The following is an 18419-nucleotide window of genomic DNA, read 5'->3' as shown; positions in this document are numbered from 1 at the left end:
CTACTTGTAATGGACAACTATAGCTTCACCCTCCCTACATGTGTCCCAGAGTTAATGTAATGTATCAATGATCCCCTGTTAATACTTTTTTAAATATCTTAAAGTCTGTATATATTATCAAAAGTCACTCTTTTTGTAAGTCATATTCTACGTTGAAGAAGTGGCCATCAGAATGTTAGGAAATAAAAGGAGCTGATTGGCTACAGCAAAGAGCACATCAGAATAGCAAGTGTTCTTCCACTTTCAATCATTCACAAGCAAGGACAGAAAGGAAGGTGAGTTGGGATGCTGCCTGCCTATTAAATGTTTTAAAATTCTAACATATTTCTGCCAACCAAATGTCACAGCATGAAAATTAAAGAGGTCACACTTTAGTGATCAATGTCATTTTTTGTCCTCTACTGTTTGCTTCCACACCACATCTACAGTCTAAAAAGCTAATCATAATAATAATTAGTCCACTTAGTTCCTTCTTTTGACCGTGTGGGAGTTGGCTTACCCTTATTCGATCCAAACTTTTCATGGGAACTCCTAGGGTAACCAAGTGAATTATATTATGCTTTACCTGATATGGCTGTTCTAATTTAATGTCATATTACACTAGCTATCATACAAAACTTACAAGTGACATATATATGCTTTAGAAAAAGTATTTATAGAGACTGCCTAATGAGAAGTGTTGATGTACTAGTAAAATATACTTAGGAGAGATATATGTATCATATCTAATCAGGAGCAGATCCAGGTTTTGTGGGACCCTGAAGTGTATATAATTTGGAGAGAGCTCTCTTTCCAAAAAAGAATACAAAATTACGAATTCAAAATGAGATAAAGGGCCTTTGGTAGAGTTCTGTTAAAATGAAGGGCTCTAAAGCTTAAGCTTTGTTAGTGTCATATAAATCAGCTTTTTTTTGTATTTGACACACAAAAAAACTCAAAATGCACTAAAATGTAAACATCCAACATGAATCAGGAACATTACTTAATACTACATTTCCTTCTCATAATAAACGTTTTTATTTACCATTCTCATTTTCATTAAAGTAGTAACTGAGACTTAGAGAAGTTAGTAACTTACAGCTCAGGGCTCAGAGTGAAAGTGAGATTCAAACCAAAACCTGGCAAACTAAAACTTGTGTTATTTTAAATAAATAAATATAGATAGATATAGGTAGATATAGATATAGAGACAGATATAGAGATATAGAGATATGTTTTTATTGATTTCAGAGAGAAGAAGGGAGATGGCTCAAGGGATAGAAACGTCCATGATGAGAATCATTGATCAGCTACCTCCTGCACGCCCCCTACTGGGGATAGAGCCCACAACCTGGGCTTGTGCCCTGAGCGGGAACCCAACAGTAATCTCCTGGTTCAAGGGTCCAATCTTGTGTTATTTTACTGCAATACTCTGCTTTTAAGGTTTCCTGAAAGACAAAGGGTTTAAGTTAATTTGAAGACTGCCCCTAGAAAATGCTTGGAAATGTTCAGTTAATACTTGAAAATGACATAACCTAATTCACACTTGAGAACATCACTAAAATTACTGTCCTAAAACTGTGTCTAAAGGGCATGAAGAAATAAATATATAACTCTTTGGGTTATCTTCTGCTCATTAAGTGACATAAATAAAGACAGAAAATCTTAGGGTCCAGGAGAAATGTGGTTCTGATAAGGAAAGAAAAATGGAGGCAGAATCAGATTCTGGAGTTAAGTCTAGAATTACAGCCTCTCAGGAAAAAACCTGGCTAAGGAAGGACATACTGACAGTATGGATCTTTCACAAATTATATCCTCTTGCTACATGTCCAATATTAATCCACCTTCCCATTGAGATATTTCAAGTTTTAAAAATAGGAAAATAGTTACATTTGCCAAGTATATACTACTACTCAATATTACATCTGTACCTAATATTTGCCAGTTTGGCCTCTATTTTTAGAAAATGTCTCCTAGAGGCCTCTCTTCCTCCTAGGATCCCCCAGAAGGTAGATAGATGCTTTGTCTTTATCTTTTCTTCACCCTCAGAATCCAGGACTGTGCCCTACAGATAGTAGGGATTCCATGGAGGTTAACTGCCATGGAAGATGGTGTTGATGAGTTATTTTTGATAGGCTGCCATTTTCTACCACATTAGGAATTCCATAATATAGATGTTCTATGACTATATGATTTAATCAAAAACTTCAGAATAAAACTTTTTGGCATTAGCTAAAGCTAAGGCAAGAACTTACCAGATGTAGTTAATAGTATTTTTAGTCAACAAACTGTCATTGATGTTGGAGTTACTTAAAAGACCTGTTGATTCTGTGGTCTTGGGACCATTGTGACCTCAAGCTGCAGCTAAAACCAGTCCAATGCAACAGGAGTTTCAAGAACAGCAGCACAAAAATGATGACAACTGAATGGAACAAGAAGGCACATATTTTCAAGAAAACCTTTTTATCCTTAAAATAGAAGTTTCCCTTCAAGATGACAAGTAGTTCAGACTCTCCAGGTTCTCACTTATCCCCCAAAACAAGGTGAGTCTTTGACCAAAGATGCTAAGTGATAATTGTCCAGTAGGGAAAAAGAGAGTTTCTATTAACCCAGACTAAATGCAGATACTATGGTGTCTCTTCCCACAGAAGTTCTAAAATAGATTGCAACTTCTTGAAGGAATTGAATGAGGACTTAAAACTAAGAAAACTGGAACTTCTAGAGCTGCTAACACCGCTTGAAGATAAGAACAACCCCTTATTCCAAAAGTTAATGTCTAACTTGGAGGAAAAACAAAGAAGGTAATGGCTCCCTACTCAGGGTTTCCTAATGGTAGAAAGCCTGGAGAAGGTTAATTCATAAGATTAACAATTATTATTTACACGTTAAAAAAAAGGTTTAGACATTCAGCTAAAGTAGGTAAAAAAAAAATTTGTAACCATAAAATCAGAATGGCAAGGAATCCTTTTTTCTCTTTTAGTAAAATTAAATATGACTCAGCCCTCATCTCATGGAGTTACAGTTATTACTCTTTTCCCTGGTGTATCTACCCAAGAAAAGATAAGGGCCTTTAATATCTTCAGTTTATCATGGTCACACTAATAGCGCCTTATTCGTGTTTGTGGAATCACTTTAGGATAGATGACTCTGCTCTTCCCATGCCAAGCAGTGGAATGGCAATCTTTTTAAGCATACTAGGCAGTTAGGTCTTATTGCTTCACCAAGATACTCACTGTTCTTGAGACCCACCAACTCTCTATTTCCTGTCTAATGTTGGGCAATCTCACCTTAATGGGTTTACCTTCATTCTCTACCCTTATCATAAGCATCTCAGGGAGCTCAGAATTTTGGAGAATAAGTGCCAGGTAGAAAGTTGTGGTCAAACAAACCCAGAAATTCAGACTTCTCTTGGGGCAAGAAAAAAACAAAGTCTTGCTTCTCTGCTTATAATTAGAAAGGAAAAAGTACAATATAAACATTATTATTTTTTTAAATATATTTTATTGATTTTTTTTTTTTTTTTTTTTTTTTTTTTTTTTACAGAGAGAAAGGGAGAGGGATAGAGAGTTAGGAACATCGATGAGAGAGAAACATCAATCAGTTGCCTCCTGCACACCTCCTACTGAGGATGTGCCCACAACCAATGTACATGCCCTTGACTGGAATCAAACCTGGGACCTTTCAGTCTACAGGTCGACGCTCTATCCACTGAGCCAACCTGGTTATGGCAATATAAACATTATTAATACCATTAAAGGATACCTTCTCTCACAAAGACTTGCTATTGATTCAGATTTTGTTAGAAACTTCTTCACGGCTTGATTCCCTGGGGGCTACCATAAGGATATAAGTGGTTTCCCCAACTAACTCAAATTTCTTTATATGGAAAAGCAAGGTGGGGGAGATGTACAGAGACAGGGTAGGGAATAATTCTTGGATTTATCCTGAAGACAACAGGTTCTTTGACTTCCTTCAAAGGAGCAAAAGTGCCCCTTCTACCCCAAAAGTCATATATCAAACATTCTTCTGATAGAGTGGGGAAGAGCCTCACTGGCTGTTGAAGACCTACGTTTTGAGCATTATAGAACACAGAATTTATTATAGAGCACACAGCTAAGGCAAATGTCAATTAGGAATGGAGTCTTCCTACTAAGACCTGCTATATCCAGAAGGACTTTCATAACTCCCATGATTTCAGCCCCCACCTCACTCCCTTGGTAGAGTACTTTCTGACTGGTTGCAAAATATGAATATTATTCTTTAAGAAGTATTATGTTTTATGATGTCTCTCTCCTCCTTCTAGTCTGCAGATTATGAGACAGATCATGGCAGGGAAGGGGAGTGAAGAGTCCTCAGCCCTGGAGATCATTAAGGAAGCAGAGGACATGAAGCAGAATCTAGTAAGAGGTTGATGGGCACTCTAGGGAATGGCCTCCTGATCAGAGATCGATTCCATTGCTGTGGAAGGAAAGACAGAGGGTTCATCTCTAGTACCTGATGCTCTAACATTTATACATCCTTGATCGAGAAAGTCCAGGATGATCCAAAGGAAGTCAGATAAAATGCTGGGGAAAACAAGGACTAATAGCTAGCAAATATTCTATCACTTTAACTTTGTAAAAACTTCTTATCTAGTAGTCAATGAATACAAGCATATTAACCCTTCCCATTTCAGAAGGGATAGAAAATTCCTACCAAAATAAAATCAAATAAAAAGTTTGTTCTGAAAGTTTTAAAAGATTTTTTAAAATCAACAATGTAAAAGATCTTAAAAAATAGAAATTAGTGGTTTAAGCCCCAAAGAAATTTCCATATGATCATACACCTTAAGTATTATCAGTGTAAGGAACCCATTTCTATTAATATCATACCACAATTACCATAATGAAAGTCATTCAAAATTTTTATTATTTTTTATCATACTCATCATCAAACTCATCTCTCATGTTCCTGGATTTGGGGCTAGGCTCATTGTTGCTTTCCTCTGTGGTTGACTATGTCTCTGTACTCCTTTCCCCTTATTACTTAATAATTTCTTCGAATTTCACTTTAATGATGGGAACAGACACATGTTTCTGTTTGTTTGGTTCTCCCCACCCCCCCACCCCACCCCTCAACTCTTCCCCAAAAACAGGAAAGGAAAAACAAGATGCTACGGAAAGAAATGGAGATGCTATGGAACAAGGTGTGCCTCTAAGTATCTCTTGAAAGTATTGTCTTACAGACCATAATGCAAATACACTTCCCTTCCTCTGGTCCATATCCTCATTTTCTTCATGTCCCTGCTTCCACTCATGCCTCATTCTAATTCATTCTTTGTCTAGCAGCCAAAGTGATATTTTTAAAACAATCAAATCATATCACTCTTCTTATGACCCTTCACAGACACCTCTTATTGTGGCATATCTGGCTCTGGTCTGCCTCTCTAGTCTCCTCTCATAGAAGTCCTTCCCTCCCTCATTGTGGTTTCTCAAACATGCTAAGACTTTTCCTATCTCAAGGCTTTTGTTCTTGCTTTAGCCCTGGCCTGTAATGGTATTTTCTTATGGTTGGATCATTCTCATCCTTCAGGTCTCTGTTTAAATGTCACCTCCTCAGGGAGGCCCTTCTTGTTTACTTTATCTAAAATATGGCAACCCCCCTACAATCTATTGTGCAACCCTGTTCATGTCTTTCATAACACTTTTTATGATATAAGCTTATCATCATTTTTTTAAATTATTATTTTACTTGTTTCTTGTCTCTTTGGCTCTTGGAATAAGAGCTCCTCCAGTATCTTGATTGCTTTAGTTATCTCTGAATGCCTAGCACATACCACAATGCTTGGAACAGTAGACAATCAATAAATTTAAATGGCATGAATGAATGAATGAATACCTAATTCTAATTCCCCTATAATTTTGCAGCAATTGTTGCATTGTTTAAGATAACAATAGTGCCGAGACCGGTTTGGCTCAGTGGATAGAGCGTCGGCCTGCGGACTGAAAGGTCCCAGGTTCGATTCCGGTCAAGGGCATGTACTTGGGTTGCGGGCACATCTCCAGTCGGAGATGTGCAGGAGGCAGCTGATCGATGTTTCTCTCTCATCGATGTTTCTGACTCTCTATCTCTCTCCCTTCCTCTCTGTAAAAAATCAATAAAATATATTAAAAAAAATAAAAAAATAACAATAGTAGGGCCTTTTGCTGGAAAACCAGACAGGTAGAAATTCTTTTGTGGACTAAGTCCTTGGTATCTGAATGCTTTTCCACAGACTATGTGACTAGAAGAGCAGATTGTGTCTTGTGATAAAAACAGGTGTGTCGTGTGATTTCTGATTGCTTTTTTGTTTGTTTGTTTGTTTTTTGTTAATCCTCACCCGAGGATATTTTCCCATTGATTTTTAGAGAGATTGGAAGGGAAAGAGAGAAAGAAACATTGATGTGATAGAGACACATTGATTGGTTGCCTCCCACACCCACAGGGGACCAGGGATCGAACCTGCAACCAATGTATGTGCCCTTGACCAGAAGTGAACCCAGGACCCTTCAGTTTGGGGGCCAACACTCTGTCTACTGAGCCAATCAACCAGGGCTCTGAGAGATTTTTTAACCTCACCTTTCCACAAATAATCAGGATACCATCAAGCCTTGCATCTTATACTGAGATCCCCTACTTCTCAGTGGCAACTACAAATCAGTTCTATGAATTGTGAGAAGTTTTAGTTCCTGAGTTCTTGAGTCTTTGTGACAGGAAATAGCCTCTATCAAAATCCAGCTTCTCCAGATTTCCTAAGAGACTTTTTATAAGGGATGTCCAAATGACTTCGATTGTGATTGACTTTCCTTACCCATACTTTTAGACAGTGAGAATGGAGAGAGAGGAGCAGCCTGCCTAATGGTTAAGAACCCAGGCTTCAGAATCTGATAAATCTGGTTCAGATTCCAGCTCTGTATTTTCCTAGCTGTGTGAGCCCCAAAAATGACTTCACCTCTCCAAGTCTCAGTTTTTTCATCTGTAAAATGGAAATAAAAGTAGTCCTATAAGGATTGAATGAGAATGTTTTTAATGTAGTAGAGTAGTGTAAGTAAATAAGTAGTTTATACTAGTGATTGGTATATAATAAAGGTTCAATTAATAGTTATTATTATTATAAGATACACTCCAGGGACCAATGGAAGGGCTTGTTCCATTCTGAACCCCCTTTGGTAGTTCACTTTTCATGTAGGGCCCTGAGAGATTGCTGACTGGCAGGAACCAAAAGCTTTAACTCATGTTGGATTTCCACTTCCCTTACTCATTCTTGCTAATTTAAAGCTTTTCCAATATGTCTCTCTGCAGACATTCAACACAGAAGAAATCAGTGATCAACAAAAAGCACCACAGATTAAAAACAAAGCAAACTTGCAGGATGGAAAGGCAAGTAGACTTCTTGGTATTTGATACTGCACAACTGGAAATAGCAGTTGACAATCAGGGCTATTTTGGATAGGCAGATAGGTAAGATCTGGGCCTTTAGGATATACTGGACTTATTGTCTGCTAAGACCTTGTGCTTTTTTCCTGGGGCCTCCTATTTTTTTAGCTCTCTTCTTTCACCCCAGGCTCCTGAAACCCCCTTATCACCTAGGAAGATCAAGAGTGAATTGGAGATATCATATGCAGAGAAAGTGAGGGAGATTAGGAAGGTAGTACACATTTTCTGAATGGCACTGGCTTTTAGAGCTGACAGAGTCGATACTATTAATGCAGCAGTAATATGCCTCTACTATAATGTGCTTCTGAATTGATGCAAACATTTATAGGAGATCTGATTCCCTTTTGACGTTATATTTGAGTCAGAGTGACACTGCAGTTCTGGGAAATCATGTTAGTGAGGGCAAAGTGGGAGAAGCTGTGCCAACAACGACAGTTTCACAATAGCTATGTGACATCAAAGCACCTGTTAATCTGTTTTTGAACATTTATTTTGGTATTATGCTTGTATCTAATCTTCTCTCAGCCAATTCATTCATAGAAAATTATCCTGTTCACTTAGATTTTAACTTTTGGAGAGTGAATTGTAGGGTGAGACCAATTAAAAGGACTGTGCAGTTGAAACCAATTTGTTAGTGAATCTATGACACGATAATTTTACTCTAAAGTCTTTGTGGCATATTGAGAAAACTGATTTCTGATCTCAATTTACTTTGTCACCCAGAGGCTCTTTCTTCCACCAGGAAAAGCAACAGAGGAAAATAGAATGGGTGAGGTACCAGGAACAAGCCAACAACCTTCAGGTATTAATGTCTTCCAAGGCTAGACTCGGGGTACAGTTTCATTCATACAGTATAAAGGCTTTTAGTTTCATAATGTTAAGCCTGATCCCTTTATCTCAATTACCAACTGTCCTGCTAAAAGAAATGAATGTTTCATGGGGAGACATCTGGAGAGAACTGTCTCCAGCTTCACCTTGAGTAACTTGGGGATAAATAGCATTTTTCCCTATGGTCTTGAGTTTGTTCTATTTGAAACAGAAAAAAAAAAAATCACACTTTCTTCCCAACTTTAAAAAACTAAGCGTGATAGGATCATTTTTAAACTTCTGAGTAAAAAGGATTCAGGTAATAGTGGTTTTAGAGAAGCCAGTAGTGTACGAATAGTTTTGAAAAATGTTCTCTTTGTAGAATGACTTTAATGGAAAAGTGATTGAGCTCAGAATTGAAGCCTTGAAGAACTACCAGAAGGCCAATGGTCTGAAATTATCACTATACTTACATCAGAATTTTGAGCCAAAGCAAGCATTTTTTTAAATCTTCCTGGGCCCCAAGAAGGTAGGCAAAGTTTTATAGATACATAGTTTGAGGTTTTGTTTTGTTTTACATTAGAGATCCCACTACTTGTAGAGGGATCAACATAATGTCTGGCACATAGTAAGTTAAATGTTAGTAGTGTTATAATACATTTTTATCACTATCATCATCATTATTATTATTACTCAGAAGCTCTCATACCAAGGTAAGGATTTCTCTGGAGGAAGTGAAATTTTCTTTTGTAAGAACTAATACATTATATACTTAGCATATGTAGTTAATACATAGTTGGCATTTGATAAACTAGTTTCCTCCCCATTCCCCTCCCCTCTCCTAGAAATTAAAGTAGCTTTATCTCATGAATCTAGTTGGAATAGACTCTGCTACTTCAAAACAGAGGGCCAAAGAGATAGACATCAGACAATGGCTGTGAGTTTCACCAATTCAGATATTCCTCTGGGAGTTTCAGCATCCTCCCCATCCCGCCCCCCCCCGCCCCCTCCGCCCCCCGCCTCAAAGAATTTATGGCATCATTAGAGCAAATCAAATAGTTTACCAAAAGGAAGAAAATAAAGGAATGTTTTCAGAGTGGCAAGAGAAAAGAGTTCTTAAATTTTCAGGGATCTATGAATCTGAACTCTGTATTTTAAAAAAGACACATAGAATGAGAAATCATAGTGAAGGGATGATAATGTTTTATCAGTATCAGTAACATGTATCTCTAATTTCTTCTCAGTTGTATTCCATAAAGGGCTTAAACAGTTTACAAAATCACACACAACACATAGGATAAAATAAATAGATAGGACAAAATAAATGGACTAGAAAATCAACACAAAGGGAAAATAATTCGAAGCCAGGTGAATACATGAAAATACATAATGGAAGTACTATATAGTTGGTAGAGGCAGGCTTCAAACATGATTCTGAATTTCCTAGAAAAAGAAACATGGACTTATGGTGTCCACAAAATAAGCAATCACCAATTGATCGGGAGAACCATAGCTTTTATTGGCACTGAGACCAGGAGAAATTTCTTTCCAAGTCCTTATCATGGGGACAGGATACTATGTGTATTATAGTAGCTAGTGTCCTCAATAATTACTCTACAATGAATTCACAATTTAAATTTCCTAGACTATTTCCTATCTGTTCCTTGGCACAATCTGATAAGAAATTATTAATTTGAAGTTTTAAAAAATGATGAATCAGCTCAAGATGATTTGGTCCAGATATATAGCACTCTGTTAGTCCGACTTGATCCATATGCAAATTTAGAAAATCTAGAAGACTGGATGGACTATCTATCCTTCAGCCAGTGTTCCATTCATACTTGTCTTTTAATTGTTTTTTTATATATACATATTTTATTGATTTTTTACAGAGAAGAAGGGAGAGGGGTAGAGAGTTAGAAACATCAATGAGAGAGAAACATCGACCAGCTGCCTCCTGCACATCCCTACTGGGGATGTGCCCGCAACCTAGGTACATGCCCTTGCCCAGAATCGAACCTGGGATCTTTCAGTCCGCAGGCCGACGCTCTACCCACTGAGCAAAACCCGGTTAGGGCTCTGTATCCAATGCTTATCAGAAACAACAGTTAAGCCCTAACCAGTTCGGCTTAGTGGGTAGAGCGTCGGCCTGCGAACTGAAGGGTCCCAGGTTCGATTCCGGTCAAGGCCATGTACCTTGGTTGCGGGCACATCCCCAGTAGGGGTGTGCAGGAGGCAGCTGGTCAATGTTTCTCTCTCATCGATGTTTCTAACTCTCTATCCCTCTCCCTTCCTCTCTGTAAAAAAGTCAATAAAATATATTTTTTAAAAAAAGAATTGGATACAGAAAGCTTGAGGCTTTCTTCTCCAATAAGAACCTGGAATACAACCAGAACTAGTATAAAGTCATTAAGATACTAATGAAAATGATAGAGGAAAAGAGGGTTCTGAGGAGGACAGATCCTTGTTTTGCTTAATTTAAAATTATCTGAAGGTCATCTTGAGGGATCCATGGAGTAAGGGGTCAAAATTCTTTGAGTTCTAGATTCAAATCAAGCCAAAATTAGTAATAAATGAAATATTCCATTCAACTTCATCACCTCAAACTCTGAGTCTTTGAGCTGTGAACTAGGACAACCCTCAGATCAGCATCCTTTTTGTCATCTCTCCTCCTATGCATCTGGAGAATTAAGTGATAGGACACCAACCCGCTTTGTTACAGCAAATGAGTGTAGCCACAGGCACGAGTGACCCATTGCTACTGTGTTTTATTGAATATGCATTCATTGAGCATGGATTATAGGCCAGTTTAATTTTCTAATACACACATATGGGTCTGAAATCTAAGTCTTAGAATTTGGTTATGTTGACCTATTTATAACCTTGTGTTTGATTTTTGCAAAGTAAACAAAAGAAACATTAGTTTCCTTTATAGAAGGATTTTTAAAGTAATTATCTTAAGATTATTGCCAACAGTGATATAATAGGAAAGTGATTTGGTGGTGCTCAGTGTTTCCCAACTTCTATGCCCCTTGGACTATTGTTTATTTAATTTTTCTCCGTAGATTGAGTTTAAATTCTTAAACACATTACTTGAAAATAAAATTTATATTATTATTTTAAATGAAAGCCAGAGCAGTCATTTATAATAGAAAGTAAATATAATAATAAGTATATGGAAAACAAAATTTTAATATTCTAACAAGATGTTGAAGGTTGAGGCATGTTTTATTTTTATTAGGAAATGAAATTAGCAAGATGTAGAGAGTTTTGGTTTTTATTTTTTAAAACATATTTTTATTTATTTTAGAGAGGAAGGAAGAGGGAGAGGGAGAGAGATAGAAACATCAATGATGAGAGAGAATCATTGATCGGCTGCCTCCTGCACTCCCCTCAGTGGGGATCGAGCCCGCAACCCCAAGATGTGCCCTGACCAGGAATCAAACCATGACCTCCTGGTTCATAGGTCGACGCTCAATCACTGAGCTACGCTGACCAAGCAAGATGTAGAAAGTTTTAAAGAAAACCCAGCAACATATTGAAACTTTCTCCTTGATGCCATTAAGGTTGAGAGAATTAAAAAGGGATAGTTTTCCCACTGTGACTTATAGTAATGTGTTTAGCATTAAATAAACCTCCCAGATTTATTTCAGTTGCCACCTAAAATCATCTCATTGTCAAATTTTAGGAAATAGTAATTTAGTGTAAAAAGCACTATGTTTAGAATCATGTATAATTGAAGGCCTTACTCTGAGGCTAATCAGTTAAATAACTTGAGCAGGTCATTTAGTTTCAGTTTTTTCTTTATCTAAAATAACCATAAAATATTATAGAGCATGTTGAAAACATATGGTGGGCTGTGGGTTTTTTTAATCATCTCTCAAGAACATGTTTATCGATTTTAGAGAGAGAAGGAGAAGGAGAAGGAAAGAGAGAGAGAGAGAGAGAGAGAGAGAGAGAGAGAGAGGCATCTATATGAGAGAAACATTAATTGGTTGTCTCCCATATGTGCCTTGACCAGAAATCAAACCTGCAACCTAGGTATGTGCCCTGATCAGGAATCAAACTCAAGTCCTTTTGGTGTATGGGACTATGCTCCAACCAACTGAGCCACCAGGGCGAAAGCATATGGTTTTGATCAACCCTCACAATGACTCTGTCGGGTAGTGGTTATAGAACAAGAAACTAGTTCAGAGAAGTCAGGCTTCTGACTCCATATCCAAAGTTCGTCTCCTAGAACATGCTATACAATGGCAGTATTAAAGTATGTGATTTTTATGACTCTTCCATTTCTACAGGCTATGACTTGAATTCAAACTTATCACTAGTTTAATGTATAATCTTCCAAATGAAGAATCATACTCCCTAAGATTAATTTGTTCAGTAAAACAGGTTGACAGATTTGTAATTCTGAATTTAGCCCAGTAGGTGGCACCCATCACATCCATGCTTCTAGTCCACAGTCAAGGTAATTCAGGAAATGCTGTGGGAGTGATTGGCCTTCTATTACCCTTGGGACAATATATCAATTGAAACACACACACACACACACACACACACACACACACACCACAACTTATTGATGTTTACTGCCATGCTCTGTGGTACTGAGGTGTATCATTGGCAGCCTTGATTAGACTGTATTAAACTTGGAATTCTGCTTCACAATTCTTATCTATTTTTCTACTCCCTCCTTTCCAAAAAATAGTCACTGCCCACTTCCTCCACAATCCCTATCTATCACTGTTGCTTTTTACCGTTGATAAATCAGGCGATCGGGGCACTGAATTAAAAATCAGTTAGGCAATTGCACAAGGTGTGGTGGTTTCTTGAAGGTTAAGTACTTAGCAGTGTTCCTGGGTCATTTTTCTTTTCCTCTAGTTCCAAAAGAATTGAATTTCACAAATCTGTCCTAAGGAAGGGGTGGAATGTAATTTTGGACCCATCTCCCAGTAAATCAAGGTACAGGACTTATTGTTCTAGGCATTTCCAAGTAGAGAGAGCACTTCTCTCACTGCTCTTGCCAAGAATCCCTTCTCAAACATCAACTGTCCTGTGTACTGGTTGGCTGAGTCCCAGTGATATGACCTATTTGGTTGGCAAAATTTAATCCTATGTTAATACTATTGACTTGGTTACACTTCAAGCAATCACTACTTTCAGATTCCCTTGAGGCCCAGGTTGTAGTATTAACCTTGTCAGTCTTATCTGTTTAGCACACGGCATCACCTAGTCTTATAGAAGAGAAAAACATTTTATAGCTAGGTAAAGTCTTTCCTTTTAGTCTTTCCAGAGATGGGGCACATTTGGAGGGATTTGCTTTCCCACCAGAGTAAAATTACAATTTGACCCAGGGTATATGGCAGCCCTTCCTTGGCTTCAGTAGAGTTGAGAGAGCAGTTCTTGGCCTTTGTCACCTATCTTAGAGAACACAGGCACCAAACAATCTGTAAATTCAGCTGAATTTCTCATCATGCCTGCTAGTGTTTAAAGAAGAGGTTTATCTTTAGTAATAATAGAAGTGGTGATAAGGCATTTGATTCTGACAGCCTTGGTTTTCTCTCCTCCTCCCTCCCCCTCCCCAAACTCTTAGCATTTTCTTGAACTCTTTTGAGAAGCTGAAGGTTAGATGTGAATATTTTGCTACATTTATAAATTCAGAGGAAAGTACAGTGAGGTGGGAAATGAATACTCTTGAGACCTTATTTATTCTATAACTCCCTCTGTTCTAAAAGAAAGCAAGTCATTCTTCTCAGCTTTAACCTTTACTTCACTTTAGTATTACTCTTCCTGATGGCTGACATACACTCCAGCAGGTGCTGCTGAAAGGAAAATAATCTAAAATGCTGAAAGGCAGGATGGAAACCCACAGCTAGCTTACATCTGGGTCCTTGATAAATAGTATTGCTCTCAAACACAGGCCTTTTTAAGCTTTGAGGCAACTCAATGTCAGATTTATGGTATTAGTAGGTTATGAAGCTAATTTCTAAACTAGGTCATTCTTTCACTTCATAGAAAACCCCACAGAATTCCAGGAGGAGAATAAGTCTTTTTTCCAAAATATACATTTTAAAGGTTTAAATAATGTAAATGGCACTTTTATTAATATTATGATTATTTCAATGAGTGACAATAGATTCCAAACTTTTTTGCACCACACTCAGGGGAGCAGCAGGATGTCTAGGATAAGGTTGTCATATTTAGCAAATAGAAAGAGGTTGCCCAGTTAAAACTGAATTACAGATAAACAATTATTTCTTAGTATAAATGTCCCAAATATTGCATGGATACATTTATAATAAAAATTATGTGGTGTTTATTGAAATCCATATTCAACTGGGTGTCCTATATTTTAATCTGGCAACACTAACCTAGGACAGATTCACTACAAAGCCTATTTAGCACCCTACAATTCTCCCTCTCTCCCCTTTTTTTCTTCCCTTTTCATTGCCTCCCTTCTCCTGCTCTATCTCAGACTGTGCCTCCTCCTCCTCCTCCCTACCCCACCTTAATCTTTGATTTGTTCTTATTATCCACAGTTGGCCATTTTTGTGGGTTATCTGAGGGTGTGACTGTATGTATATGAATTACAATCACATTTCTTCATTTAAAAGTTGTACTAGAAATACATTTTGTAGCCTCTCAAATAAAATCACTTATTTGCATGTAATATTCAATGATTATTTTTTTTCCTGTGGGACATGAGCTCTCAATAAAAACAAAACAAACAAACAAAAAAAGGCTTGTCACTCCAACGTTAAAAATACTGCTTAATAAAGTTGTTTCTTTTTAATTGTTTTAAATCCTCTCTATGGATATGTTTTTATTGATTTCCATAAAGAGAGGAAAGAAGGGAGGAGAGAGAAAGAGAGAGAGAGAAACATCGATGTGAGAAACATTGGTCAACTGCCTCCCTTAGGCGCCCTGACACAGGACCAAACCGAAATTTAGGTATCGAATCGAACCTGAATCAAACCCGCAACCTTTTGCTGTATGGGATGATGCTTCAGTCAACTTAATCACTTGGCCAGGGCAATAAAGTTGTTTTCTAAAACAGCAATTAGAAAATCCACATTAATGCTAATACCAGAGTCAATCTTATAGTCATACAATGATATAATACTGTGATGAATGTTAATAGCCTTGCAACACAAACTAAAACTATTTTTTTTCCCTCAAAGAAAGCTCTCATTGTCCTAATGTTTCCCTTCAGGTACTGTGGGCACTACAACTATGGGCAGAGCAACTAAGAGCAAAAATGAATCTAATGTGGTGAGAACTACTTTCATTTTCAAAATCACTTTAAAATCTAGAAAAGTTGTAGATTTTTGGAATACATTTGTTAATGTACATTCTAATTTAATATTTTTAGGGGATTTGCAAAGTGAGTACCAGGGTATTTGATGTTTTAGCTGTGTGTGTGTGTGTGTGTGTGTGTGTGTGTGTGTGTGTGTGTGTTTTCCTCCTTCCTCTTTCAGAGAGTCCTGGGATCTAAGACCTACACAGAACAAGGAATTAAAGGAAGTCAGTTTGATGATGTAGGAGGGAGGCTCTTTTTTCTGAGGTCACTGACAGATGAATCTCTGAAGATTTCGAAGGCTTCCACTCCATTTGCTTGGACAGATTTAAAGACTAAGCATAGCCATTTGTGTCCATTAAAATCTCTCAAACCTTTGCTTTAGTGCTGTTCACATCTCATTCCCCACCAAACTGGGTGGAAATGCTAGTTAGATGCTTGGCCTTAAGCATGTTAGGAATTCAGTCATTTATGGATTGTAAACAGCCTGTTTTGATAGCTTTTGATTTTGAAATGACTACATTCAAACCACATTGGATATTGTTAAGTCCATAAAAAGCTGCTCCTCTCAACCTCTGAAATGTTTAATTATGGGCAGATCCACTGGCAAATAAGTAAAAGTAGGTACAAAGTAAGGAAAATTATACTCCACAGACTCCTCTTACTCTCTCACCAACCACATCCATTTGCCCAGGTCATCGTTACCTACTAGTATTCTTTGAATACCTTCTACCTTCCTAGACTACTGTTTTAGTTCAGCCCCTCTTTCTTGCCTGGATTACCACCACCTCTTAATTTGTTTCCCTGCTTCCAGTCCCTCTAATGACTGGCACCACTGAAACTACCTTTTCTAAGAAAGAAATGAGGTCATGTCACTTCCCTATGGGTTTCCCATTGACTTTAGTGTAAAGCCCACACTCAGTCACAGACCATATAATAATGACCTGCCGCCTCCTGCCTATGTCTCCAGGCTCATCCCCTTCCCTCATGCATCCTACACTGAGCTCTGCAGAACTATCTGCAGTTCCCCTGATGCACCCTGAGTACTATTCTCTCCATGCCTTCGAACAAAGCTGTTTCTCTGCCTGAAAAATTCTTCTTTCCTTGTCTGCTTGACCATTGCCTATTTGTCCTAAAGGCTGAGTGTAGTGCCCAACTTTTATCCCAGTAATTCTCAACCCAACTTGTGTATTAGAATTTTCTCAAGAGCTTTTAAAAAATACCAATTCATTGAGCCCCTTTCCAGATAATTTAAGTCATCATCTCTGAGGGATAGGGCAAGAGCACCTGTATTTTTTTAAAAGCTCCTTGGGAAATCCTTAAGTCGCAACCTTAAGCCAGGTTTAAGAATTATTGTTCTAGGCTCTCTGACCTCTATCAGAGCACTTAATGAACTATATTGCAATTATTTGCTTACCCAGTTAACTCCCTCATCAAATGGTAAGCTCTTTGAAGCCCAGGACCATGTCTTGTTCATCTTTCATTCTGACCACCTAACGCAGTGCCTGAGATTTGATAGAGGCTCAGATACTGCCAAAGGCCATAGAAAGCAAATTGCAAAGTTCTAGGTCTGTTGAATATCTGTCTTGTGCCAATATGATACTACTGGATCATATTGTAGTCCCTGATCTTCAGATCTTCCTTTATTTTGCTTAGGTGTCATTAAATTTCTATGATATTAATATGGGGGAGTTGACTTGTTATAAAACACTACATAACCTGTAATAATCCCTTTTATATTCTAGTAATGAGTAAAGTAAGCCAATCAATTAAAAATCTTCTTTGCCCCCAAATTAATTTAAATCTTTATAAGGTGTTTGTTTGTTTTTTTAAAATGTACTTTTGAACTAAAAAAGTTTACACAAAATCACAGAATTTGGACTTTAGAAGGGACTGTAAGTAAGCATAAAGTTTCTTCACAGAAGAGGAAACTGGAGTTTAGACATGTTGAAAGGGTATCCAAAGTTCCACAGTTAATTGGGGCTGTTAACAATTAAGCTGAACACCAAAGCCTAGGTATTATTACTACCAGTTCACATTCCAATTTAACTCATATTTTGCCTTTCTTGACCACAAAAATAACAGGCTCTGCAACCCTGAGATTATTAGTTTCATATTCTACCAACTGAGTTAGCTGATGTAATCCAAATTCTGTTTTAAGAAAGTCAGCAGTCCTGTGAGATGTTCCAAGTCAATTGGATTGAACAGAGCAATGAGAACAAAAATCAGGAATATAAAATCTGAGTGTATCACTAACTACCTTGAGCATATCATTTATTCTCAAGGTCTCAGATTCCCAATTTAAAAATTGGATTAAGCCCTAACCGGTTTGGCTCAGTGGATAGAGCGTCGGCCTGCGGACTCAAGGGTCCCGGGTTCGATTTCGGTCAGGGGCATGTACCTGGGTTGCAGGCACGTCCCCAGTGGGGGGTGTGCAGGAGGCAGCTGGTCGATGTTTCTAACTCTCTTTCCCTCTCCCTTCCTCTCTGTAAAAAAAAATCAATAAAATATATTTTAAAAATTGGATTAAGAGAGCATCATTTGAATGTTTTAAAATCATGTATTGTTATTGTTTTACCTCTTCAATGCGTTGATAAGTAACTGAGTATTTTCCTTATTTTTAACTATATTACATTTATTTGTTATTAACTATTCATTAACTAAGGCATGAAATAAGCTAGTTTGCTAGCTAATGGACTTATAACTTAGTGAAAAATGAATCATTTACCATCTCCAAAGTACTGAAACTGTATCTTCATCATCAGCCAGGCTTATCACCTTTCTTTAAGTGCTCTAAATCTTTCAAGTTCTTCAAAACACAAAACTGAAATACTGTAGCTTTTGATTCTACTTTGTTTTTAAGACTTTACTTTGGACTTTA

At 37.5% G+C, this 18419-nt stretch overlaps 1 protein-coding gene across 1 annotated transcript; it reads left to right on the top strand.

Annotated features, from left to right (window-relative positions):
* Nucleotides 1-2472: 2472 nt before the first annotated feature.
* On the top strand, nt 2473-15923 carry CCDC196 (coiled-coil domain containing 196). The gene is given in 11 exon segments (XM_070424073.1): nt 2473-2522; nt 2628-2780; nt 4283-4379; nt 5114-5164; nt 7300-7377; nt 7562-7645; nt 8177-8236; nt 8624-8740; nt 8743-8770; nt 15455-15513; nt 15720-15923. Coding segments are annotated over 11 exon segments (981 nt in total).
* Nucleotides 15924-18419: the final 2496 nt, after the last annotated feature.

Source organism: Myotis yumanensis, unplaced genomic scaffold (genome assembly GCF_028538775.1).
Source record: "Myotis yumanensis isolate MYYU_CA2020_CCGP unplaced genomic scaffold, mMyoYum1.0.hap1 SCAF_1, whole genome shotgun sequence".
Classification (NCBI taxonomy): domain Eukaryota; kingdom Metazoa; phylum Chordata; class Mammalia; order Chiroptera; family Vespertilionidae; genus Myotis; species Myotis yumanensis.
The sequence above is the reverse complement of the archived record's forward strand: the minus strand, read 5'-3'. Positions and strand labels throughout refer to the sequence as shown.